Below are 25,920 nucleotides of genomic sequence, written 5' to 3' on the forward strand. Positions count from 1 at the left end.
AATAATGTTGATAGTATTCTATATGAGCATAGTGATGTTGCACCTCCAGGACTAGTTTGTAGATTCATTCTTACTATTGCTGTGTAACTATTTAAGTCATTTGCGAAATGTTGGTTTAATAACTTATGTCATTCATGTCTGCTGTATTATTTTTTTTATGTTGGCCTATTTATTGTTCATTATCTATTTATTAACTTATTTTTTATTTATTTCAAAATGCTACCTGAGAAGATTTTAAACGGTAACCAAGAGAAGGGAATCATTTCCTCTGCATTGTTGAACAATGAGGAAATATTTTAAGATATCAACTATGAATTGTTTTATATATCTTATTATTTATTTAAAAATACTGGGATCTTTTTAAGTGCAAATATTTTGTAACTAAAAGTTTTTTAATAATTTTCTAAAGATTTTTCTTTTTTTTTGGTGCTTCTGTTTATATGAGTTTCGTTTTTATTTTCACAAAATATTTTGAGTACATTGCAATACACCGGGAATATTGAGCTGCACATATTTGGTATTTATTTGGTGATGAAGAACAAAGTGATGGTGAATATTTATTTTGTATTGTCTACGTGTTAATGATGGCTGTGTATGGATTAGTATTTTAAGTTGCTCTTGAAATAAAGGTTAACCCGCAGAAAATGTGGATTGAACTGATCACATTTGTGTATTGATTGAATATTGTACACGTTGGATACAAGTTGTTGTGCTGGGAGTAAATCAGCCTTTCAAAGGGAAACCCATTTCGCAGTGGTATCCCAAATATCTACATCCTCCCTCGTCAGCAATCAATTATTGTTTGTTCAGATTTTTTTAAATAATAAAAGGTAAAGTGTTCACCGCATCTTTTGTAAACCATGGCATACAGATACTACAGTACAAGCACAGAAGCAGGAGGAGCCATTATCTGATCACTGATCAGTCACAGCTATACTACTAGTCAAAGCCCTGTGACGATAAAGAAAGACCGGAACCGTCTCCCTTTGCAATGTCGCTCTTCCGGACGTGTATAGGTCACATTCTGAGAAATTCACAATAATTTTTTGCCATTAAAGATATTAAGTTTCAATTAATTTCAATATTTGTAACAATAATTGCCTTGTGTTTGGCAAGTCATTTGGTGGTAATGCATTTTAACAAAATAATACTCCGATGTATCCAATTATTTACATTCACTTCATAGGTGATACTCTGCTCTCCTCACACAAGTTAGTGCAGGGAGCAGCTTTAAATTATCAAGATTATTATCATTGTACAGGTCAGTAACTATTGCCGATTATGTTGGTCCTGGTATTACAAAGTATAGAAGCAAAATCAAATTTTGCTGTATGAATCGCAGCCTTGTACGTTTAAATATTTGTGACTCATTTATGTTCATGAAAGGTATTGAGGATACAGACTAGATTTTGAGGCATCCATGGAATCAAAAGACAAACCAGCGAAACCGTTTCATTTACTCATTTTAATGGTTAAAAAAATACTTCTTTGCGCAAAGAGACAACAATTAGTCCCCTGTTTGCTGAGGGACAAAAACAATGATGGCCACCAAGTGATGATAGGTGGAGCAAGATAAGATGAGGTAAATGTTTTTGAGGAGAGAGAAAACAAAAAAAAGGCACAATTTACAATCAACCATGCCTCATATTCACAATAATATTAATAATAATAATAATAATAATAATAATAACGACCATAATAATAATAATATATCAATACAACTAAAAAAGAAATCTGAAAATCTGCAACAACAAAAATAATACAGACCAATAATATTATACAAGGCAAATCTTGCCTGTCAGGTTCCTCCTTGTGTGCTCGGCTCTATTCAAGCTTTTCTGTACACTCTGGAGCCCCTCCCCTCTTTAGTCCTTCTGCTGGTTAACTGTACAAGATAGCAGTTTTCTACAGTGCACATGGGGACTGTTTTTTTACCAACACACTATCTGACCACCAGGCACGACACACACAGTTTGGAGGGCCCAATGCAATCGTCGTGGCAGAAGGCACCGCAGCCTTGGCACATGATCATGGCTTTGAGGCGGCACGAGCATTTGAGCGCCACCTCGTCGGCCGTACTGTCCGTGAAGGCCTGGATGCTGAGGGTGGCCTGGCTCGCCGACATGCGCGGCCGCAGCTGGAGAACGCTGCCCGTCATGCTCCGAGAGAAACCACCGTTATCCATCACCGAAACGTTAGCCGTGTAGCTAAGTCCGCCCATGTCTCCGCCGTGCTTTGGGAGCTTCCCGTACAGATGGAAGGGGAGGGAGGAAGAGGGTGATGGGGAGGACGAGGAAGGAGAGCCAGAGGAGGAGTAGTGGTGGCCTTTGCCGTGCTCCTTCTTAGCCATCCGGGCAAAAGTCATCTCCATGTTGAGGAGGCCCTCCATGGCCCCTCCGCTCAGGTAGCCGTCCAAAGCGCTAGCGGGTTCCTTTTTGGTAACGTTCATCAAGGGTTTAGTGGAGGAGGATTTGGAGAAAGCCTGGCAGGAGGGCCGCGTGCCGGCTTCGCTCTTCACTGTGGCGGGGGGTGCGGGAGACAGCTGCTGTATGGGGAGAGTGGAGAGTGGCGGCCGCAAGGTGATCTTAGTGTACGCTGTCTCCGTTGAGCATGTGAGGGGAGGAGAAGGGCCATGATTGGGTATGGTTCGGTGGGATTGCAGCTGTGGCCTGTCTGTAACATGAGAGTCTTTGATAACAGCAGACTCTGAAGTGTTCTGAGAGCTGAGGTCTGACTTGATTCTATAGGTCAAGGAAGTGGAGGAGGAGTAGGAGGATGGCAGAGAGGTGATGACCGACTGGTACTGTGACACGGCCGGCTTGTTGTGGATCTGAGAGGCTGAGATCAGTTCTGGACTGGGAGACTGGGCCGAGACCTCAGGCCTGTTGCGGGACCCAGTGATCCTTGCCGTAGGCCTGGTTTGGGGTCCGGGCAATCGGCTGATCTCCAGTCTGTTTGCGGAGTGCGAGGGCAGCACTTTCTCCAGGGACAGGCTGCCTTGTAGCAGCTGAGTGACCAAAGGGTTGTTGGCCTCGACGCTGGATACTGATCGGGCTGAGCTGGCCAGTCTCTTGGAGGCGGCTGTGGACTTTAAACCTCCACGGCACTCCTCTTCAGCAGAGCTCTGCCTTGACACTCTACAATCGTCCGCGGGCTCCATTTTGACCACAACGTTGCCGTCCCTGAGCCCCTGTGTGTGAGACTGGTGGTCCCTGTGCAGGCCGTTGGGGAAGCAGGGCTGGATGACGGTCTGGCCTTGGCGGCTGGACACGTGGGCGTGGATGACGGGCTGCTGGTTCTGAGGCGGAGGAGGGCTGCGGATCACCATGGGCCCGTTCCTCAGGCTGCTCAGTGGGGGGCTCCAGGTCTGCTCGCGCCGATGCTCGTCCTCCTGGCTCTCGTTCTCACAGTCTGAAGCCGTTTCTGTAGAGTCGCTGTGTGCCCCAGCATCTTCATCTTTCTCTTTGTCGTGTTTGGGAGAAAATGCATCCGTTTGCTTTCTCTCAGGAGCCGAGTGAGAGTCCACATGGTGGGAGCCGTGCTGGATAACACCGCCCAGTCCGGCCTCTTTGCCTTTGGCCTGCTGTTTGGGCTGACGGGGGCTGGCCAGCGTCTGGATAACATCCACACCCTGGGCACCGAACCTGGGAAGGGAGTCTGGGATGGAGGTTGGGACCAGTAAGGGTTTCTCACAAGCCTTAGAGGGGGCAGCGACTGATTCAGTCACCGGGCTTTGCTTGGGCGTAGACTCAGACACAGTGTCAGACTCTGGAGAGGGCAGGTCGGCTGCCTTGTCTGGGAGCCCGTTGGACAAGCTCTGGACACTGGCTGGTGTTGCTTCCGTTTCCTCTCCGGCCTCAGTCCCTCCAGCAGTGCTCTCATCCAGGGGCGTGTTAGGGGTCTGTGGCGGCTCCAATGACGTGGAGGTGGAGGTAGAGGTAGTGGAGAGCGAAGGGGAGGGCTGGGGCTCTACATTGAGAAGCTGTAGTTGTGTTCCAGACGAATTAACGTCCGCAGACGATCCCTGCTCCTCCTCCACTCCACCACTTCCCCTTCTTCCATTTCCTCCTCCTCCTCCTCCTCCTCTGTCTCGTCCTCCGTCTCCTCCTCCGGGCTCGATAGGTCCTGGGTGCTCTCGCGCTCGTCGTCCATTGCTGCTATCCGGTAGCCCAGCAGCAGGCCGCAGCCGGAGCCCGTCCGGCCCTGGCCCGTCGCCAGTGGCTGCAACAGCAGCAGCGGCCTCGCGTTGGGCGCGGGCTTGCTGGGCGCGGGCTTTGATGTCCGCCAGGGTGCGCGCGCCCCCCGTCCCCGACCGCCGCGAGCCCTCGCCGGGGGGCACGATCCGCGGACAGATCTGGTAGGTGGGGTGACCTTTGACCCAGGGAGGTTTGATTCTGGACAGTTGAATCTGTGGAGACAGGGACACACAAAGACAGTGGGTCAAGCTTTACATGGAAAACAACTGGAAAGCATAGTTATTAGGCAAACAGATGTGATCTCTCACACGCAACGCAATTAGAAGTCTTGTGCACAGTAAAAGCGCCCTGGTACGATGTATTAGGGCCACCTTGAGGAAAAATAACAGTCAATAAAGTTGTAGTTTTACGAGAATACAAGTTGTAATTTTTGTGGTGCCAATACGCCAATAGATTAAGCATTTCCTTTCCTCACAATTGTGAAAGAAGTAGGCTATAAGTTTACAAATTACTCCATGTTTCTCGTTTGAATGGATTACAACTTTTTTCTCATAATATTAAAACTGTATTCTTGTAATATTGAGCTATGGACGGAATATGGAGCTTAGGTGTATGCAGCAAAGTCTTACCCGGATTGGCGGCACCTTGGGCTCCTCGGTTGTCGGCTGCGGCTTTTCCGAACGGACACCGTCAATTGTGGTACGAAAGGACTGACGATCGTCAAGCCGCGGCCTCTTTTCGGGGAAGCTGGAGAAGGCCTGAGCCTGGTCGGGCCTCCTCTTCTGCTCTTTGGGCTGTGTGGTGGAGGAGGAGGCTGAGCTGGTGGGCGCAGGCGTGGGGGTGGAGGCTGGGCTGGCTGAGGGGCTGCTGTCGCGGCTGCTGGTGGCCGTTCCCCCGGTGACGGAGGTAACCACGGAGGCGGTGTCGTCGAGGGGATCGGCGGCGACCGCAGCGCTGGATGAGGCAGAGGAGGAAGAAGAAGAGTCCAGACCCGCTGTGAACGCTCCCTGTCTGTCTGAGGGGGAGGAGGCAGGGGAGGAAGCAGAGGACGAGGAAGAGGAGGAGGAGGAAGGGGAGGAAGTGGAAGCCAGCACGGGAGCCACTTCCTCTGGGAGAAGGCGGGCCGTGACTTCTGGCTCCTCGTTTGCACTGGTGGAGGCCGGGCTGGGGCTTGGGCTGGGGGTAGGTGTGGGTGTGGGAGTGGGAGTTGGAGTGGGGGTTGGAGTTGGAGTAGGTGTAGGTGTAGGAGTGGGGGTTGGAGCCTCCGGCAATGTGACCGGCTCCGGAGCGGGAGAGGGTGAAGGAGAGGGGGAGGGGGAGGGGGAGGGGGAGGGGGAGGGAGAAGGTTTTGGCTCCACAGAGGGGCTCTCGGCTGGGACCTCCACACCACACTCAGCCAGCAGCACCACTTCCCCTTGGACCACCGTGTCGTCGGACATGGGCGAGCCGACAGACACCGCTGAGATGTCCAGAGCGGCGCTGGCATCAGCTGCTTCTGGAGACTGCAGGGGTGGAGGCGTGGTCTTACAGAGGGTCCTACGGGCGCGGCGCCGCAGGTCGGCCCGCGTGCGTCTCCTCATTCGGCCGTCTCTCCTCCGCCGGCCCACGCTGCGTCTCTTGGGGGTCGCAACCACGGCCACGTCGCTTTCCAGAACGCTGGCTGCTACTTCACTGGCTTCACTCATGGTAAGCTTAAGGGATTCCTCTTGTGTCAGGCCAGACCTGGGGAGGTACACAGATGTTTTAGCACATTGTGGAAACACTGATCGGACAGAATATTACAGTTCAAATTACACTAAATTTATCTAAACCTAAAAATGAAGGACTGTAGAAGTTATGGAAATAAATGGCTTAAAACAAGAAAAAAAAATGTAATATCAATATTAAGGTTTTCTAAATAGAACTATCAGTAGTTGCTGTCAATAACACAACTAATCACGCCAAAAGCTCATTCTGTTGTGGTGCGAACAGTGAATTCAGAGTAGGATGAAGTGGGTTGGCTCTTACTTTTGCCCGTGGTACTCTTCAAAGAACTTCTCTTTCCACACCTCTACCTTCTTCTCTTTCTCCATTTCCTGCCGGAAGCGTACCTGCATCTCGTGGGTGAACTCACCTAAACCAATCAAACACATGGGAAGGTTTAAAAACAAGCTCCACCACAGAACTTTGATGGAGTGTGATAATCCTGTGTAAATTCTTAGTTTAAATCCGATTTTTCCTTCTGCTATCAGTAAGTGCTTTCTCCACAGTAATCAATACATTCTCATCAGATCTCATCTAGTGTGACATTGGTTTTTTTTAGCCTGTAAAATGTGTCAGTTTGTCAATGTTTGGCCAATCTCTTACCCTCAGCCAGCCTCTCTTTCCAGCTCTGGGAGGCGTGGGTGAAGAACTCATTGTTTAGCGCTGAACTGCTCAGCCTGGCCATACCGTCAGGTCCAATCTGCAAAGAGAGGAAACAATGGACAAATATCAGTGAAATTATAAATAAATCTGATGAAAGGGCGTGTTCCATCGTGCGTCTCACCTAAAATTTAATAAACAAGACCTGTATTTCACAGTGCGTGACTGAGCTGAGCTTGACAACATTTTATTGAAACTACAAATAGCGAATAGTGTCTTATAGTTTTATGAGGGTATCCAATCTACACTACAGACGCAAAAGCTGGGGATAAACTGTAAGGACTCAATACCAACATACCTGTCGGTCCACCTCTGGCAGCAGATGTAGCAGCTGCTGCTGCGAGTGTGTGGGGAAGGCTGAGAAGGTCCGCACATTGATGAGCGCTCTGATGTTAGTGTTGACCAGGATGGAGCCTGGTGTTTCAAAGTCTACATCCACGCCTCCTCGACTCCTTTTCATGGGCCCTGCCGCCACAACAACAACACAACAAAAACACATGTAAATCAAGGCCACACACTGATAGCCTTTGCATAATGCTGTTGTGGATGGGTCTTACCTGAGGGGACATGCTCTCCATTCACTTTTAGTGGAGTGAGGACAACACGAGGCATCATGACTGCTTTCTTCCTCTGCCTCCCTGACTGTAGAAACAGAAATGGTGGGGTGGAAATTCAGTAGGTGATACACTGTTAGTGAGATGTGACTGGTGAAATACACCTAAAGGAGTTTACACTATTCACATTCAGCTCTAAAACAAACACTGTAGAATTGCTTACAAACTAGGGCTGCATAATATATCGAAAAATGTACCGATATACCTCTGCATGTCAATATATTTGGCCAATCAGATGAAGCCCTACTTCTCTTAAGCAGTCCCTGTACATGCATGTGCCTTAGGGTAAAGTGCATCATGGTAAAAATATAGCTCTTGCATTACGTGTTAGCCGGACGGAATTCTCATGAAGACACGTAAGAGTTTAACATATCACCACATACGACGATGCCAATGTCGTGAAAGCCGAACTCAACAAAAGGGTCAGACAAAACTGATCTGTTTATGACTTCTGGCCTAGGGGTAATAATATGCATGCAGACCTATTAAACTTGAGGAGATACTCCTTCGGGTGTAGGGCACACTCACACTAGGCCATCTGTTCAGTGAGCAAGTACGTTTGCCCCCTAAAGTCAAGATCGTTTGACCAGTGTCAGTGCGCCATCCGTACTCAAGCACGGAACACTTCCTCGGCTACGGCACACTTGGGAGAGGTGTACTCAGGCCAAAGTACAGATGCTAATGAAGCTGACACGTGCACAAGCACGCGCACAGAAGGCGATCCTGACGTCAATTTATTAGGGATGCACATAGCCGTTTAAACGGCTGGTGCCTTACTAGTCGGCACCAGAAATATAGTCGGTTAGTAATTTATTTCCCATTACTTTGCGCAAATAATCGTGGTGACGTAGGGCAAGAAGCACTTTGCCTAGTGTGAGTGCGCCCTAAATGAACACATAATATCCAGCCAGTGTCTTCATGCATGGTGACTGACCTGTCTTGAGCGGCTGAGTCTGGTCTGAGCGTGTGCAGTGTGTTGCTGGGCCTGCTGCTGGGCTTCTGCGCGTTGTCCTGCTGAGCGGCTCAGTCTGGTCTGTGGTTGGTTGGTGGGAGGCGGCACCTCGGTGGAGCAGGAGGCACTGGACGAGCTCTCATCCAAAGAAGCTTCAGGACAGGGACAAACACAATGAACAACTCCACTCTGTCTCACATAGTTCTAAACAGAGGAGATACTCTATATAAACATTTACACGAGGGATGTGCAGTATCCAACACACCAAGTGTTGGCAGCATTCAGGACAAAACATAAAACATTTACAAAAGAAAAGGGCTTCTGTTCCTGAAACTCACTTTTACAAATTTGATTAACACTACATGGACAACTATCGCATATTTTCCAATGACATCCAAGCAGAGATCATTAATAACAGTACTGTGGCTTACACCGAGCACCATTGACTAGAATGGGTTTGGATAAATCAATATTAAAAAGGGCATCATTATCGCAAAGCCAGTCTCACAGAGCGACTACTGCTGTCTGTGCATGTGGTCATCTATACAACCTAGCAAAGGATTAACCTCAATAATTCTGAATTAGTTAATAAAAGGCCAGTTTTGTCTAGGAATGTTTACAAATGTGTGTGCATATACACAATGATTAGGGAAAAATGACAATCATGCTTATCACAATTGCTCATTCTGCTTCACAATTTGTATTGTTTACCACCAAAGCTTAACAATTAACTGGGGGAAACCCTGCATGTGGCATGGGTTTATGCTATATACCACACAGACACAGGCATGACACACATAATGTCCTAGTACCAGGATAGGATCAAGAACTATAGTCAACTTTTTCAACAAATCTAAAAGTGGGTGCATATAATCTATTACACATTTTCCCAAGTTCGGTTTTGCAGCTAGTAGTTAATACAACCAAACTCATAAAAAAAAGAATGGACAAGGACAAAATGCTCCATGCTGAATGTCGTCTACACCGACAAAAGAGAAATGTGTCCATCCAGCTTTGTCAATTGCTAGAACCCCCTCCCCCCATAAAGGAGAGCCCTATTGGGGAGGACTGGGGTGTGCATAATGAGGGCTCAGCGCTGTGTGTTGTTGTGTTACCGTCATTGTCTCCACTAGCAGCAGCAGCAGTCTCTGTAGAGTCACAGCTCTCCTGTTCAGTAGCCTCAGTAAGAGCCGAGCCTGCTGCAGGGTTACTGCCACTGCCTGAAGCGCCCGATGGATCTGTGCGTTCTGACTCTGACGTTGTCTTTGTCCACTGGAGGGCGTTCTTCTATGAAGTGAAAAAACACAATGATGGATGAAGAACAAAAATGGTCGCTGCATGAGTGAGACACATCAAAACGTTTTGAAAATAATATGCGATTTGAAAAAAGGTGGAGACGGTCATTTTAGGCTTTTGTTAAAATCGTTTTTCAAAAATCAGTGAATATCTCCTCGCGTTCCGCAACTTGTCCTTACTACTGTGTGTTAATGGAAAAATAAAGCTGTGGTAATGCACAGCCTAGGATATGTAAACGGGCATGTTTTCTAGTTACCGTGGACCCCCTTTGTTTACATGCCTGTTTACAGAGCCCAGGATGTGAAGTGTAACACCGTTTTTTCCCCAGTAAGAACACAGTACAGAGACAGCTAGTGGATTGTGAGGAGATATTAACAGATTTTGACAAGCATTCTCCAGAGTCACTGACTCCACCTTTAAAAAGACAGTTGTTAACTCGGACGTATAGATCACTATAAACAATTACAGCCACCACATCAACACTGGCTTCCTTTGGTGTCTATACTAGTGTCACTGGATTATATGGCATTGTGCACACTTATGAAAGCAATAGACGGAAAGACTCAGCAAAATGTGTGTCTGCATCCTCTTCAGTGGAATCATAAACAAAAGCATCTTAACAATAAGTAGCTCAGATAAAGTGTTTAAGTGGAACATAAAAACAAAAAAAATTCAGACCTTGTAATATTTTCCCTATGCAAGGTCTGGATTTAAGATAAGCTAAAATAATATTGAAGTACCTTGAGAGTGAAGAGGCTCATCCGCCCAGGCAGCTTGAAGAAGATGCTGTTCTTGACTCTGTCTCCCCTCACCTGAGAGTGTAGCATGGTGACCAGGCAGGCCAAGGGAGCTGTACCACTGCACACACACACACATAGTTACACTCAATTACAACTCATGTGATTACACACTGAGGGTCAGGCTGTAGACACAAAGCCAAATTTAGATCTAGTTTGGTAGATCTAAATTTGGCTTTGTGTATCAAATGGATCTAGAGTATGACTCCATTTGATAGTCAATACTTTCTGTGACATGTATTTACTCTAATGGAAACTGCAATCCACATCATATCATATGAAAGAGTGCTTCCAAACAAAATTGTGTTGAACATTATCTGTTGATTTGATTATTCATCTTACCACTTGTAGCTAACTGATATTAGACCCCAAACTACACAAATTAAACTTAAAAAAGTATTTAAAGTAAGTAACCAATTGTAGTACTTTTTTTTCTGGGACATTTTTTTTAATTATTGATATTTGTAAACACAGAAAGTGGACTGTGTGTTTTAGCTATTTAAAACCATAGAAAAGAGGAGAGCAACCTGACTAAAATGTGTATGCAATTAAATAGTCCTCCAACTTACCTCCTGTTTGGTCATCAGCAGGCAATGAAGTCCATGTGGAAGGAAAGAAAAACAAACTGAGTTATTAACACACTAATTGAGATGTTTAGTCGATGCGTGTGTTGTGTGATCAGTTTACACACATCTAAAAAATAAGAAATAATTAAAAGGCTAAAAATACCAGATAATCAATTCCAATATGAGAATAATAAAGTTTAGGGCTACTGGTCTGACATCAGTTTTCCTCAACTGTGATTACATCTCCATATGGCACATACAGGTTTCAGAAAGCCATGTTTAAATGCAACCATTCACTGTGGATTGAAAGATGAACAAACAACTGATGACCGCAGTCTACAGCGTCACTGCAATTTATTTCCTATTTCGGGCTTGTAATTTTATACCAAGACACAGCTCGGGCACATAAACGTCCTCCCATCAGTTACTGTAATAAGGTTCAGCTTGCATCATAACAGTGCTGTGTGCATGTGTGCGTGTGTGCGTGTGCGCATGTCTGACCTCATTTCCTTCAGCCCCTTCGTCTGGATGACATGGAGGATTTGTTTGGGAGTCATGGGTGCATCAGAGAAGTTCTCCAGAACCTGCAAAACATCCACAATGTTTTTACCATACTGACTGACAAATTCAAAGGAGTCGAAGAGAAAGTTCCCCAAAACCAACTAACATAATGGACTATCTTAAAAATGTCCTGAGTCATTTTACTGACTTCTTTCCGTCATTTATTAGAGCTATTATTGCATAGAAAGCAAGCTCTTTCAGTTCTGGAATAGCATGTAGCATGGGAACTACAAAGTATTTAGAGCAGAGTTTGCCAATAGCACTCTGAGCAGAAGCAGGTGTGTGTCTTGCAGAAGGAGAGAGAGACTGAGAAGCATCAGGAGTTAAAGTTTCAGGAATTAGAAACCTGCAAAGACTCACGATTCTGATTAACAGGCAATATTAATTGTTTGAGTCCATATTTGAAAGTGAACAACTGTAACCAGAGAGAAGCTACGTGTAGTGAGGAGGACAGTTTACAGTTGTAAAATAAACTTGTCAAAATCATAATGATAAATGTTATTACATTTTAGGTAGTAAACATGATTGAAATTTTAATTTGCATAAGAAAAACGCACAACCAAACGAACATATATTATAAAATAAATATTATCTATATAGTTATATTAATCAATATTTGTCATTGGAACCCATGCCATGGGTCTGTAACACAAATGTTCAATATGGCTTTGTGAAGACATGGTGACAGCAGGACCAATACAGACACAGCCTCATACTTGCATAGTATTTTGCAGATGGTGTTAGACATTGGAACAGCAATGAGTTAAATAACATACAGAAGACATCCATCTAAAAAGGTATTTGTTCAAATAACGTAAAGACATTGAGAAAAGGTCCTTCATTAGTTCCTCTTTGCTCACACGCTGTTTTAAATGCACTTAATCTGGTGTAGGCCAAAATTCAAAACTGAAGTAAATGTTCATCCGAATATTGGCATAGTTGTTTTTGGCTAAATGTATCCACACCGCAAGAAATATGAGAAGAATGTCCTTTAAAACAAATTTTTTCGTGCCTTTAAAGGCCGGGACACACCAGTCCGACTACCCGAAAATGGAGACCGCCGATTCAGGGAGCTCCAGTCTTCCCGTCGCGGCCAAAAAAGTGCAAAGAACACACCAAACCGACTGCTGACTTTCCGTACGCTCTGCGCTTGCGCAGGACGTAATGTCTCCATAACAGCAGGCGGCGCTAATCTGTATTGTGGCCCGAAAAAATACGGAAGCCGGAAATGATGGGACGGCTCTCTAGACCATGAACATGGATAGAAATAAGTATTTATATTTATGGACCATAAAGAGCACCATTTTTAGCAGAGAGTGTCGAGTATGGTGTCAAGCAGTCAACAAGGGTTGATGCATGCGAGTACTCGCTGAACGAAACAAACAAACACGTTAAAACGATGGCTAACTGTTGTTAGCTGTTTGTGCTACCCGCCTCACTTCCGGGCTTCACTGATTCGCTAGCCCTCCACAAATCAAATTGCTCCAACTGAAAGACTGCCCGCCGCCGATTGAACATGTTCAATTGGCTCAAAAGAAGCCCGACGACATCTACGACAACCGATTTCACGGCACACACCAAACAGATTTGTGTCCCCGCCCCCTCCCGACTCTACGACGGCGATTATCGGGCCGGTGTGTCCTGGCCTTAAGGGTTTCAAGACTACTAGGGCGGGAATACACGTGGAGGTTATTACTTCTCAAATATTTCCCGTAAAAATGAATAGAGCAGAGATGTTCTGAATCTGAACAGACTTGATACCTGGCTTAGGCTTTAAATAGCCCTACACAAATTAGTTTTTTTCGTGTCCACAGATGTTGGAATTGAGAATGTATTGAACACTACACTCATCACCTGTCAAATGTGCTGCAATCTGGGGGCGCCCTTAGCTCAGTTGGTAGGGCGTCCTCCCCCGGGCCCAGCAGCAGACCCGGGTTCGATTCCCGCCCGCGGTCGTTCTCTGCATTTCACCTCTGTCTCTCTGCACTATCAATAAAGCATAAAAATGCCCCAAAAATATCTACAAAAATTCTATTTCGACTGATGCAGGCAGGTTTTCATTTAACTATGTTTAAATTAATATTCAAGTTGTAATTTGCAGTAGGGTTGAACTGTAATGCATAATATTGAGAGGTGTTGGTTATGTCATGAAGATGAAGGAACATTTCCATATAATTAAGTTATAGGAGGCTACTATGTGTTTATGGAGAGCTGCATCTTTGAGTCCAGGATGAGGAATATGAACAAGGACACCGAAACTGAATCTGTCCCATGTATTTAACTTTCAGTCATTAATGAATTGGGTTATGCTTTGAAAAAATGTCTGACACCTCTTTAATTGACATTCTCAGTTTACACAAAAGGAGTGAAGAGCTCTAGCTTTTTATATATGTTTTGGAGCACCTGTGTGGTTTTGTGTTCCTCCGGAACAAAATGTGGAAATTGAGATAGCCCTTTGGTTGTCTGCACCTTTTCATTTATCAAGCAGCAATTTGAGTAAAAAACGAGGGCCTATCTCTGGCCAATATAGAGCCAGGTAGCTGGTGAACGCATTGCCCCCACTGAAGCTAAACATTAGACACTGGAAAACCACACCTGCACACATTTCTACATCATTTTATACATGTAACTTGTAGCTAATTTTTCAGTTGTCCATGTGCATTTTAATTGATTAAATAAAGTGACTTTGCTAGGAGAATAACCCCCTGTCCCCCAGCTTGTAGTAAGTATGATGTTCAGCTATTTCGTGTGAAAACACTTCTTCCGTTAAGGTGAATGTCACTTCTAGTAGATTTTCCAACAAAGCTGGGTTGATTTAACAAAAAGGTGAGCAAGAGTTTCTTATATTGTTCCGCACCGTTACGTGCCAATGTGGATTCACAGGACAGCTGAGTTGGTGGTAAACGCTAGCTGCTAGCTTTGCTAACGTTAGCTTGCATAATGGTCAACAACAGCTACTATCTCACAAAGCTAGGCGTTACTTTAACGTTAGGAATTTAACAATGCAGCATTTTGACTTGCTTCATTATGCAGTGCATAGGCGTTTTGTATTGCTAGTTACTGCCTTTGCTCGAGTAGTAATTAGCTTGCAGCTAGCTAGCTTCAGCTTGCTGCCTAGCAAACAAAGAGCCCAAAACAGGAGAGGTGGATGTTAGCGAGTTAGCCAGGGTTAGCATGTAGCGCTGCGTAGCTTCTTCTGTAAGCAGTCAGAAAGACGTGCAGCACATGTCAAACGTGCCCCCTGATTACATGTAACGTTAACACAAAAATAACCTGCATAGTGGCCAGGTTAACACTGCCATGATAATAGCGAGCTGATGTTATAGCAGAGCAGAGGCTGTGGTCGTGAGGAGAATGTTCAAACACAACAACACATCTGGATCCATCACTTCATATTAATTCATACATTATTTACATGCTGCTGGTTAAACGCTCAAAATAGACTGTTTACCATGCGAGCTGCCTCAGCCCAGGTCCGCTCCTTCTTTCTCTTTTGTTTGTCCTTCATTTCCTCTGCGCTGGTTTCTGCGGCTAGCCTGCTGTGTGTCTACAAAGCAACCTCAACGCGATGGCGACTTAGCTGCTTAGCAAAATGGCTAACTACGTTCTAGGTTTGCTATGAAGACCCAAAACAAGACGCTTCTTTTTGGCTCGAGACGATGCTTCGGTTGCTGCTTGTTTCTGGTGTTATTCGCTCCCGTGTCCAGTGCCTAGTCTAATGTGGCTCAGCGCATATCGTCTGTGTGTAGCACAAGCAGTGTGAGAGCAGGGCTGGCTGTGGTGCTGCTGCAGGACAAGCCTCTATGGAATGCAACAACCAGGTCAAAGGTCAAACCCTCCGCAGGAATGCAACAAAACAACGTCCAGCCCTCTGCATGCAAATTGTGCATTTGAACAGATGCTGTATGCAAATAATTATATATTTTCTAATTAGAAAACGAGAATAGGATAGTTTTGATTGAGCATTTCACCACCCAGCACACATATATATTGAGTCTGTTTGTTAGAACAGCAACATGATCAGTCTTATCAATGTAAAGCTGACTGGATCATTTTTTTCTATGGACATATTTTAAGTATGTGACAAATAAAAACACAAATCAGTCACACCATTTAGAATATTATGGCATTATGACCATTATACCATTAAATCATATGATGAACACATTGGCCTTTTTATTAGAGAAGCACAAAGAAATATTTGCAGGTGGGATGTTGCATGGCAGTTCTTCTGCAGAGCAGTGCATGTGCCTTATGTGTGTTGTAATTGACATGTGAAATTTTTACAAAATATAATATCACTTGACTTATGTGAAGTATGTTCAATGCCTTTAAACAATGTTGATTTCACTCAGGACTGTAATACTATTAGATAAATGTGAGGATTGTTAAAAAAAATGACGTTCATGGTGACAGATAAAAACAGAACAGATAAAAAAATCTGCGACAGAGTCCATTTGTTTTTACTGAGCAAAGGCCATTATGTTAAAGAAGGATGTGAGAAAAGTAAATATTTTCTGATACGAAAGAATTGATAAATTAACCAAGATTATAATCGCTACAGTTATTTATAATTAACTATTACAGCAAAAAGCTTAAAGGTTTATTGTACACTTTTACTGCTTACTTCAGTTTAGACAGCTATTACAGCCAAAGAGCAGGAAAGTGTGGCTTTTCATTTGAAGATGTTACTTTGCATGAATAACATTCAAGTTTTACATAAAATAAAAATCTGCAGGATGTTTTCCATAGCTAGGTTGGAATGACTGTGGATGTACCTGCCAAGTTTAACTCAGGCCAAGAAAAAAATTACTATTTTTTTAAATCCCAGAAAAATGTGTCCTCATTGTGTTATTGCTATAGTTGATTTAAATTGATAATTGTTCACTTCAGTTTTTGTAAGTGCTCTACACAATAACTAAACTTTATCCTCAGCCATTACATAAATACTTATCGTCTTTGGAATTCAGTCAGGTATTTTAAATGATCATGACAAAATATACACTGTGCAAAGGTTTTTATATCTTTCTGTCACACTATTTGAAGGAGACCTTGTGCATCCCCAGCAGAGTTATTGAAGAACCTAACAATAATATCCAGAAAGGTTTAGCTCTACATCCCATCACCTCATTAAACATAAAGCCTATAAAAAAAAATTAAAATGCCTATACAAAAGCCTATAAAACTAATTTGTTTTATTGTAGTTTTCTATTTCTAGCGTTTAAATGTAGTAATAGTGCTTTATGGGATGTGGTCAAATGTTTTGGACATATGTGCAGTTATGTGTTGTTGGAAGGAACCCTGTATTAACTATTAGCGCCTGGATATGTGTCGGTGTGTTGGTTGTAGGGGGAGATCTGGTTCCTGCTGGCGTTCCTCTGAGCCCGGGGCGTGACGTCACTCTCCCAGAATGCATGGCTTCCAGCGCGGCGCCCAGCAGTCCAGGCCCGGACTGTGAGAAACATCTTTAAAACTTGTTTCAAAATGTCGATGTGGAGGCGGAATGGAGACTGGACGGAGAACCGGAGTGAGGCACAGTCGGTGAGTAGCGTTGTGTGCGTGTCCACCGTGCCTTAGCGGGAGTTTAACGCTGCCCAGAAAAAAATATATAGAGGAGTTAGCTCCCGCAAGACAAACTCCGATACAACTTAGTGAAGCGCTCATCTTTTGTTTTTTACCCAGCATGCTGGCTCGGCTAACTCTTTTAACTTCACCCACGGCCACAGCAGCACGAGCTGGTGGTCGGTTTACTCGATAGAAAACCATTGAAACGCATTACGCGAATCACCTAACACTAAACTCCAATTTCACCTACGCCGCCGAATTTTGGGTTCACGTAGCAAGGCTAGCAGTCAAATTTAGCCCCGGTCCGGTAATGACCCCCGTCCCCAACATTTTACCAGTTACTCTTTGCCAGCTCAGCCTGGTGGACGGCTTTTCCCCCTGTACTTTATTAGGTTCCAAAAGGACAAACATTCTTGCAGTTAGCGTTACACAATGGATAGGGGTTTTAAACAGAAAAAGTGTGGGGATGAATGCTTCATGGCAGCTCCATGTTGAGGACCCACAAGATGGCACTAGTAGCTTCCATCACTTTACTGTTGATGCGAAGTCATCATTTAGTCATCTACCAACAGGTCCCACTGCTCGTGTGCTTATTGTATTACGACAGTGGAAACGGCCAATGGTAGTAAATGTGTTTCAACTCTCGGCTTGATAGAAAGTAATGACGACACGATCGAAAAATAGACCGTTTTAGAGTGCAAGTAATTAAAAAATATGAAGGTGTTGTTTACTACAACCATCAACGGCAAAGGTTCTCCTACTGAAGCATGGTCCTGTTCACTGTTCAGTCACATTACTGTTGCAAGCGATGGTCCTGCTCCTGGTAGGTCTAAATACTTGATAATCACTCTTGAGCACTTTAAAGGGCCTAATATTAATACAAATAAATGTTGCTTTTATGTCATTTATACATTTTCATTATTGTATTCAGATGTCTTAAAACACATTTTAAATGTGTGTGTGTGTGTTTCAGAACGATATTATATTTTCGATCAGAATATGTCATTATAATCAAATTAATGAAATTTGAATTAAGTTGAATTCAGTTGTCAATTTTGAATACAAAATGATTAAGGTATTTTGTTTACCTCATTCATTTCATTTAGTTGTGCAGTGTTAAGCACGGTTGCATCAGAGCAAGAAGGTGCTAGATTTCTACATTTACAAAATTCATATCGGATCTTTGATTAGCTTTTGTTGTTTTGTTGTTAAAAGCCAGAAACAATTTCGAGTGTCAGTCTAATTAATGTAGACGACCTGTTGCTCCAAACCCGTATACATTTATAACCAGAAAATAGAGATAAATTAAGCAGTCCAATTTATATCGTCCACTATTAGGTTATTGATGTGTCGTAGGGCTGGACCATTATTTGAAAATTAATCAAAATCGACATTCAGACCCTGTTAGCAACTTATACTTGCACATGCTGATTATTTTGATGTGCCCTGTCCAAGCCCCTCTTTTTTTACGCTTAATTAGCAGTGATGTATTGACATTTTAATAGACATTATATATGAAAATAATCGTTTACTAGGGATTCATGTTATTTTCTACTTTTCAAATGGCAATATTTAAAATAATTTATTCAATTATTTAGCAAGAAATGCAAGTTAAGTTGAAAGCACAAAGATAAGATGGGTACTTTTGCATTAGATCAAATATCCCAGCTTTAATATTTGGGCATATTTACACTACAGTACAAACCTTGTCAGTGAACTATGAGGGCAAAAAAACAACTTGATAATCATTAATTAATCGAAAATGTTCAATTAATCGTGATATTTTCAAATCGCCGAGCCCTAATATGTCACTTGATAGGTTTGTGGTCATTTATAAACGGTATCCATAATTTTTTTTTGTCCTACAGAGAGCAAAGAAAAAAGTTCCAAACCGTAATAATCCTGGTTTAAAAATGAAAAACAAACAAAAATCTAACAGATCTGTAACGAGATTGTTTGTATGCAGATATATTTAGTCAATAAACTTAAAATAATTTATGTGAGGACTGAGGAGCATATATCATAACCTCGGAGGGGTATTACCGATGTTTTACCTTCAGTATCATACTAATGGTAGAGTTCAGCTGACCTGTTGAGCGGCTGACCCATGACTCATGTTTTTAATTAAATATTAGATTTCTTAACACTGTCAGATAAATCAAATCAATGGGTCCTCCTGGTTCAGTTAAGAAATCATGGCTCGTCATGGAGCATCTCTGTTGATTGGCTGCTAACATCACTGTCAGGTACTTGAAGGAAATAGAGGTCGTTTGTACCAGTAATTTAGCCGACCTCACCAACATTCAGCCATGGAGCTGAGAGCGTCAGAGAAGAGAAACAAGTCTCTCTTCTCTGAGTTGCTCCTCATGGTTATTTTGGGAATGGGGAAGTAAATAAAATACGACATTTCTTCAGGGGGAGCGTGTGGGGGCATAGTGAATCCGGGCATCTGGGAATCCGAAAAATACTAATTATTGGTACAAATTGGTTGGTGCTTTCTTTATCTGATAATAATCATCATCATCATAATGATGACTAATGACACAAATAAAGTACAAAATACAAATCAATGGAGGTAAGAAGATCTGTTAAAAAGGAATAAATGGCTGATAGCAAAAAGATGTACTGTAAATAAGTATATTTTGCCTATACTAGACAGGCTTGTGGAGGAAGATGTTTGCTTATGTTTTGCTCTCATCTTGTTATTTTTACTTTTAAAGTCAGCTCATCTAGCATGCTTCTTACTGCACAATACAATTTAAGCCAAAAGGTATCTTTTGCACTAAGTGACATGGTTTTTTCTTCCTCTTTTTCAGATCAATAAAGGTGTTGAACTGCTTCTGTGATTGAGCTGCTGTGACTGTGCCGTTCAGAGCTTGCTGAATACTAAAATAGACTGCAGGCCAACACAAGAGCTCTTCTCAGGAAAACACACAGACCCAGTCAGAGCTTCCATAGCTCCTCATCACCGCAGCCCTTTTGGGGTTGCTATGGCAGCTGCTGTCACAGAGACCAAGTGCTGGACACAGGCTTGCCCCAGTAAGGCAGGACAGACCACTAGTCATTGCCGCAAGAGACCATCAAACAGTCAACAAACAGCACTTAACATTAATTCTAGCACTCTCAGTTAACAAAACGATCAGAGGGTGTGTAGGCTGATGGTCAGCTCTCTGGAGAATCCTCATGAGTCTTGTCTGCGTCTGCTCCGGCTCTTGGCCAGAGTCCCTGTGCAGCAGTTCTCCTCCTTGTGTTAGACCATGTTCCACCAGCAGGACCATCTGAAGAGCCAGCTGCAGGAGAGCCACCCGGCCAGCAGGCAGCTCTTCCACTGCCAGGAGTGTGGCAAGCAGTACAACACCCAGCTGGGTTACAGACGCCACCTGGCAGCAGCCCACAGCGGCTCAGCAGGGCTGCCCTGCCCAGAGGGGACGCCTTCCCTACTGGAGCACCTAGGCAGCCATATTGACAGGCCTCCACCGTCAGAGGTAAACACTAACGCTTCTCTGCCGGTGAGAGAGAGGAAGTACTCCTGTGAGCGATGCGACCGCCGGTTTTATACGCGTAAGGATGTGCGGCGTCACGCTGTGGTGCACACCGGGCGCCGCGACTTCCTGTGCCCGCGATGTGCTCAGCGCTTTGGACGCAGAGACCACCTCACCCGCCACTTGAAGAAGAGCCATGCCCAGGAGTCAGGGTTGATGCCAGCCTGTACACCCAGCACTCCAGTGGCTACGCCCACAACTGCCACTCAGTGCCAGGTGAAGGAGGAGCACAGCCCCGTGAGCACCGACATGAGCTCTGTCTCCAAGGAGCCAATGGAGACTTACTCCAGGGACATGTATAACTCCTACCCCATAGCCAACGCTGTCCCTGGCCTGGGCCATCCTCACGGCCTCATGCAGGGCTCCTTGTCCTCCAGCATGGGCGTGGGTCGCCACATTTCGCCCCAACCTTCCCACCCCCACCACCATCACCTGCAGCCCCCGGTGGCTCCACAGCAGCAGCCCTACAGCAACATGGCCAGGTACCAGCACGGATCTACCTCATATCCTCGTGCCGACGTGGAAAGTTTCCTGCTGGACCTGCAGAGTGCCCCCCCGCCTCACCTGAGTGTGGCCAACTCCTCTACCTCTACTTCTGCCTCCCCTCAGAGGGAGGTGCTGGCTGACGGTGGTGACCCCCACCTGCTTTCAAGGAGCCCCGCTATCTCCACAACTGAGCTGTCCTGCACCACTAACATGGACCTGGGGCCTCTCCTGGGCTTTCTGCCTTTCAGCCTGCCGCCCTACAGCCCTCACATGGGGATGGGAGGGTTAGTGATGAGCTATCCACCTGCCACCACCACCACCTCCTCTCCATCCTCTTCTTCTGGGCTGTCCTCCCAGGCTCCAGGGCCCTTCACCTTCTTCCAGGCTCCTCAGGCTCACGTACCCCAGGGCCCTGGAGCCCACAACCACAGCCAGCTACCTCAGGCATACAGCAGTTCTGCTATGAGCACTTCCAGCTCCCTACCTCACTACTACCAGGCATTTCAGCAGTAAGCAGCTCTGTCCCCCACAAACGTTACCTTCAAGCGAGCTCATGGATTTTTTTTTCATGAAAAGGTTAAAACATGAGCATGGCATCTTTATTGTAAAACAAATGTGTAACTTTAGCCTGTCAGTGCTAATGACGCTAATATTAGTTTTTTTTTTCTTTTCTTTTTTTGTATAACACAACGAATCACCTCATCAGTATTACCTCATTATTTAAAAAGGAAGCTTGAACCTTTGAGGAAAGTAGATGGTCTCACTACAACCAAAATAGAGTAGTACTTCTTTTTGTCAGACCTGTTACCAACAGTGGATGCACTTAACATTCGTCACAGGTACTGCACAATGCAGAGGGACTTCCGGTTTTAGGTTATCATGGAAAACACTACAGTGTTAGGGAATATTATACCCAGTTATGTATCATGTTTAAGAAGATTTCCTATTTTTAGAATATTGGACCACAAAAAGCCTTACAGAGTGAAAAGACTTGGTGAAGGATGTACTTTTACATTTAGTTAGTGCATGCTACAAAAAAAATGTACATGCAAACTAAGCAGCAATATCTGTTAATGTTAACTGGTGGTTAACTCACCAAGTGCATTATCAGATGAAAATATGAAATAACCAAATTGTATCATTAAAGCAATATTCCCTTTTTGTGTAAATTTAAACCTATTCTGAAATCAGAATTAGGCCTTGTTGGAATTTGGCCTACTTTTAAGTGTCTGTAAGGGCAGTTGATAACAGGTACAGGTAATAAGTGTAATAGGTTATTGTACACCTATACATGTTATGGGTTATTAGTTAACTGAATATCCAGTAAATTCACATTATTGAAATGTGTTTCATTCATGCAAGTAACAAGAGTAACAGAAATTCTATCCTTTGATGGAAACATTTAATCGAGCAGCTTTTGAAGCCAGAATTCCACATTGGAAGCCCTGAGGATTTTCAGATGCAGTTATCTGAGGTCACATCAGCATGGTGACACAACCCTAATGCTACACCCCCACCTTTTTGCTGCATTACGTTGCATCACTAGATTAAAATGCACTTATATTCCATTTTTAACATTGCAGGTCATGCCAACAGGCTTCCACAGCCTATTTGCTGCCCCATTGCTGTCTAAGGGTAAAATCTAAAAGCATTTGACATTGTAGGTACTGTTAAGACAGAGAGTTGCATAAACTGCAAATAGCAACCAATCTGTAAATCCTGCTGACTTTATAAATGCAGCCAGAATCAAAATTCTGGTGTTTCTCCTCTCCTGCGTTGCTCCAGGCATCCTCGGTGTGTCTTGCCCCCGTCTATCTCTCTGAACCGGGCCCCCCAGAGAGCAGGGCAGCAGCTGTTTGTTGTTGACCCCTAAATCCATTGAATCTGCTGTGTTAAAAGGTCACATAGAAAACTCTGGAAAGTACAGTTGCCGACACTCTGTGCTAACCAGGTCACTGATCTCAGGGTTGCTGCTGCCTGTGCCTTAAAATACACATAAGCACATATGGTTTCCGGAAATTGTTTCAAGACAGCCAGTTGTGCAGCATAGAACTAAAGCCCCGACTGCAGACAGCTTTTGCATATCTGTTATTGGCTTAAAAGTTCTTAATGCATGCAGAGCGCATGGAAAGCTCACCTGTTAATTGTCCCAGTCATTGTCACATATTTTCCATAGTGGAAGGTGGCAGTCCTAGTAGCTACTCAATGTGACCTGGGGCACTTGGGGAACATCATTGTAACGTACGCTGTTGGAAGTTTCTTATACTCCTCTATTATCTGTTATTTTCTTTCAAACTGGACCACTGGATCTGAGTAGGTTGTAACTGTGACCCGCTTGCTGTGAATTTCTGACTTTAGCATGAGAGTTTCTGACCGAGTTATTGAATAGAATGAAGCATACATTCTACGAAGGCCTTCTAGAGCACTTGAACCCATTTCCTACCTTTTTACTATCTCACTGTTCGTATTGACACCCATTCCTCCAAGGCTCTGGTGTAGTTTTCTGATGTAATTAGGACTAAAAGGCGACTAACCCCCACCCACCCCCCCATATCCTGGCCCTACTCTGCTGCAGAGGCTCAGAAGAGCCGGAGAAGGGAAGCAGTTGAGCTGTTGGTCTGTTGAGATTCAAAGTTATTTTTTAATAGTCATACTGCAGCATGACTAGAGTAATGGATCCTGACCAGCAGCTTCCCAATAATGGACGCTCCACTCAAGAAATTGGTCAAGTATAGTGGAGATGGAGGAGCCCTCCAGCTGGCTGTTGCTAGTGATTGATGTGAAATTGGAAAGGAGATTTTTAGAGAACCAGAGCGTCCGATTAATGCTCTCTCTTCTGCCTTAATTCCATGAACTGTTTGTCGAAAGGACTTCTCTTTCTAGCATCATAACCAGCGTCCAAATGTTGCACCAATGTCTTAAAATGCTACTGTTGTGCCTCTCTAAGAGTGTCTAATCTCTTGACTGGGTTTAAGCACTTATGACATTTCTAAACAAAAAAAAAATAGGATGAATTTGATCTGTACCTCAAACACACAGAACTGTGGGTTTCTGTTTTTAAATTGTATTTGCTTTCTAGTTATTTTGGCTCTTACTTGTGCCCTTAGATTGAACCTATAAAGGTAGATTTTATGAACCTAAATTCTTTATCTAGTGGCAGACATTGACATTATAATTCAGTCAAACTTTTCTACCTCTACCTTGTCATATATTTTTCTGCAAAAAAAATCATTAGATATAGTTTTAACCTGTAACAATTAGGCAGTTTTTACCACTGTTGAAGTTGCGGATATTTCAAAAATTCAACTTTTTTAAAGGACCGGGTACACGCAAGTCCTAGTGGTGTATTCCAGAGTCAAACATTGTTTGCTATATTTGCCTTTAATGATATTTCTACTTATTTACTACCTCAGAGAAGAGACAGGCGACTGTCCATCTAACTGCAGAGAAAATGTCTGTGTAGAGTTTTATTTTTTGTCAGAGGAAGCACATGTACTTTGTAGCTCCATTAGTTTTTTACTGAGATTAGCTCACGGCAGAACGATGTCTAGCGCGACAAGTACCAGTTTCACACTGCATTTGTTCTGTTGTAATGCTGGTGTCTCTGCCTCTTCAGTCTGGAATGTTCACTCTCTTTGAGAATCTGGGCCTCAGTTATGAAGGAATTCCCCAGTTGCGTGTTGGATTGTGCAGACAACACATTGATACTCCCCCTGAGCGAGCACTTCAAGATTTATCAAGAACAATGCCAAACACTTAATGTTAATAGAATAGTAGTCATTTTTTTAAACTGTGAAATCAGACAAGATAAGAATGTTAAACATATCACTGTGGGTTCTGGGAAAGATGATGGATATTTGTCATTCCTTTCTGACGGTTTAAAGACTCCCACAATTCAATTTCTTGCTGTCTGAAATACTTAGACTGTATGTGAGTGTCTGATTTTTTTGTTTAGGAAATTTACAGAAATGATAAGACAGCCTCGGTGCCCACTGTTGCGAAGGGTTCTGGACTCTCGTTAGGAGATCCAGAAAGCACTTAATTTGCAGTTTACTGAGGCCTTTGAAATGTCCCAGGCAGGTTTTCCTTTCCCCGACCTGTAGTGGCTGTGCAAAAAATGGCGGCTGTCAGTGTGATACTGTCACTGCATTCACTGCATAACTTATAGTCAGTAAAAGGCGTGATGTTGACCCAGTAAGCTGCTGTTCAGTCACCGATGGTTTCTATTAACCATAACCACCACTTTCCCTTAGCCTTAACTTAGATTTGTTAGTTGTAAAATTAACCAAACTTTAAAAGAGGCAGACCGGAAAACAGTATTATCAATATTCAAAAATCAAAAGCCATTCAGGCCGAGGGTTAAATGAACACGTAAGTAAAGGACCTTGAGTGAGTAACATGTTGTGTTATTAGACTGGTCCATGCCTGATGGGAAAATGTCTGTACAACAAAACTAAACACAGGTTGAAGCATTCCAGACTGACCGTAGAGAAGCTGTGCAGAGGATACCACGATTCATTTCACTAAATGATCGTTCAGTACTGTGTTGCTTGCATTTAGGTTGGCTCTGAGAACCACTACAATGCAGGCTTCACCACCTTTAACTTAGATAAGTTTTGCATTAGGTGTTTGTATTATCACTTAATAGATTAGAGGACAGCGAAAAGAAAAGGAGTTGTCATTTTTCTGATTGTCTGAACATAAAAGTAATACAAAATAAATAAATCTTTAGATTTCTACTGTCTCCCTGTGTTTTATTTATAACAGAGTTCACAACTTTGAAGGTCTATAATTAACCAAGCTTCGGTGACTTTAAAGGTCACTTTCCCATGTTTTTTTCCAACAGTAATATTGGTCCCTGGTGAGATTCTTGAGAATGCTTGTCAAAATAATTTAATATCACACCAGCTGCTTACTGTACATACTGTGTTTGCGCTGAAGA

The 25,920-nt window shown here is 43.7% G+C and overlaps 2 protein-coding genes across 2 annotated transcripts; one reads left to right on the forward strand and one right to left on the reverse strand.

Annotated features, from left to right (window-relative positions):
• Nucleotides 1-1,532: 1,532 nt before the first annotated feature.
• Nucleotides 1,533-10,313, reverse strand: asxl1 (ASXL transcriptional regulator 1). Its single transcript, XM_080031290.1, has 9 exons — nucleotides 10,202-10,313; nucleotides 9,281-9,452; nucleotides 8,148-8,317; nucleotides 7,157-7,241; nucleotides 6,898-7,064; nucleotides 6,543-6,639; nucleotides 6,204-6,309; nucleotides 4,826-5,918; nucleotides 1,533-4,408 (listed from the first exon to the last, which is right to left on the reverse strand). Exons 1-9 carry the CDS (start codon nucleotides 10,286-10,288, stop codon nucleotides 1,943-1,945), a joined length of 4,443 nt encoding a protein of 1,480 aa, XP_079887416.1. The 5' UTR covers nucleotides 10,289-10,313; the 3' UTR covers nucleotides 1,533-1,942.
• Nucleotides 10,314-16,797: 6,484 nt separating this feature from the next.
• On the forward strand, nucleotides 16,798-23,576 carry LOC307253313 (zinc finger protein PLAGL2-like). The gene is made up of 2 exons (XM_080031296.1): nucleotides 16,798-16,926; nucleotides 19,767-23,576. The coding sequence occupies exon 2, from the start codon at nucleotides 20,208-20,210 to the stop codon at nucleotides 21,489-21,491; it is 1,284 nt and encodes a 427-aa protein (XP_079887422.1). The 5' UTR covers nucleotides 16,798-16,926; nucleotides 19,767-20,207; the 3' UTR covers nucleotides 21,492-23,576.
• Nucleotides 23,577-25,920: the final 2,344 nt, after the last annotated feature.

Source organism: Ammodytes marinus (genome assembly GCF_949987685.1).
Source record: "Ammodytes marinus genome assembly, chromosome: 7".
Classification (NCBI taxonomy): domain Eukaryota; kingdom Metazoa; phylum Chordata; class Actinopteri; order Uranoscopiformes; family Ammodytidae; genus Ammodytes; species Ammodytes marinus.

What these genes read in the sequence shown, in the direction of transcription:
- asxl1 (XM_080031290.1), bottom strand. Translation starts at nt 10,288, where the DNA reads ATGCTACACTCTCAGGTGAGGGGAGACAGAGTCAAGAACAGCATCTTC. An exon ending in TGAGCCTCTTCACTCTCAAG is followed by an intron (nt 9,453 to 10,201) that starts GTACTTCAATAT and finishes TTCACTTCATAG; the next exon opens with AAGAACGCCCTCCAGTGGAC. An exon ending in TGGAGAGCATGTCCCCTCAG is followed by an intron (nt 7,065 to 7,156) that starts GTAAGACCCATC and finishes TTGTGGCGGCAG; the next exon opens with GGCCCATGAAAAGGAGTCGA.
- LOC307253313 (XM_080031296.1), top strand. Translation starts at nt 20,208, where the DNA reads ATGTTCCACCAGCAGGACCATCTGAAGAGCCAGCTGCAGGAGAGCCAC.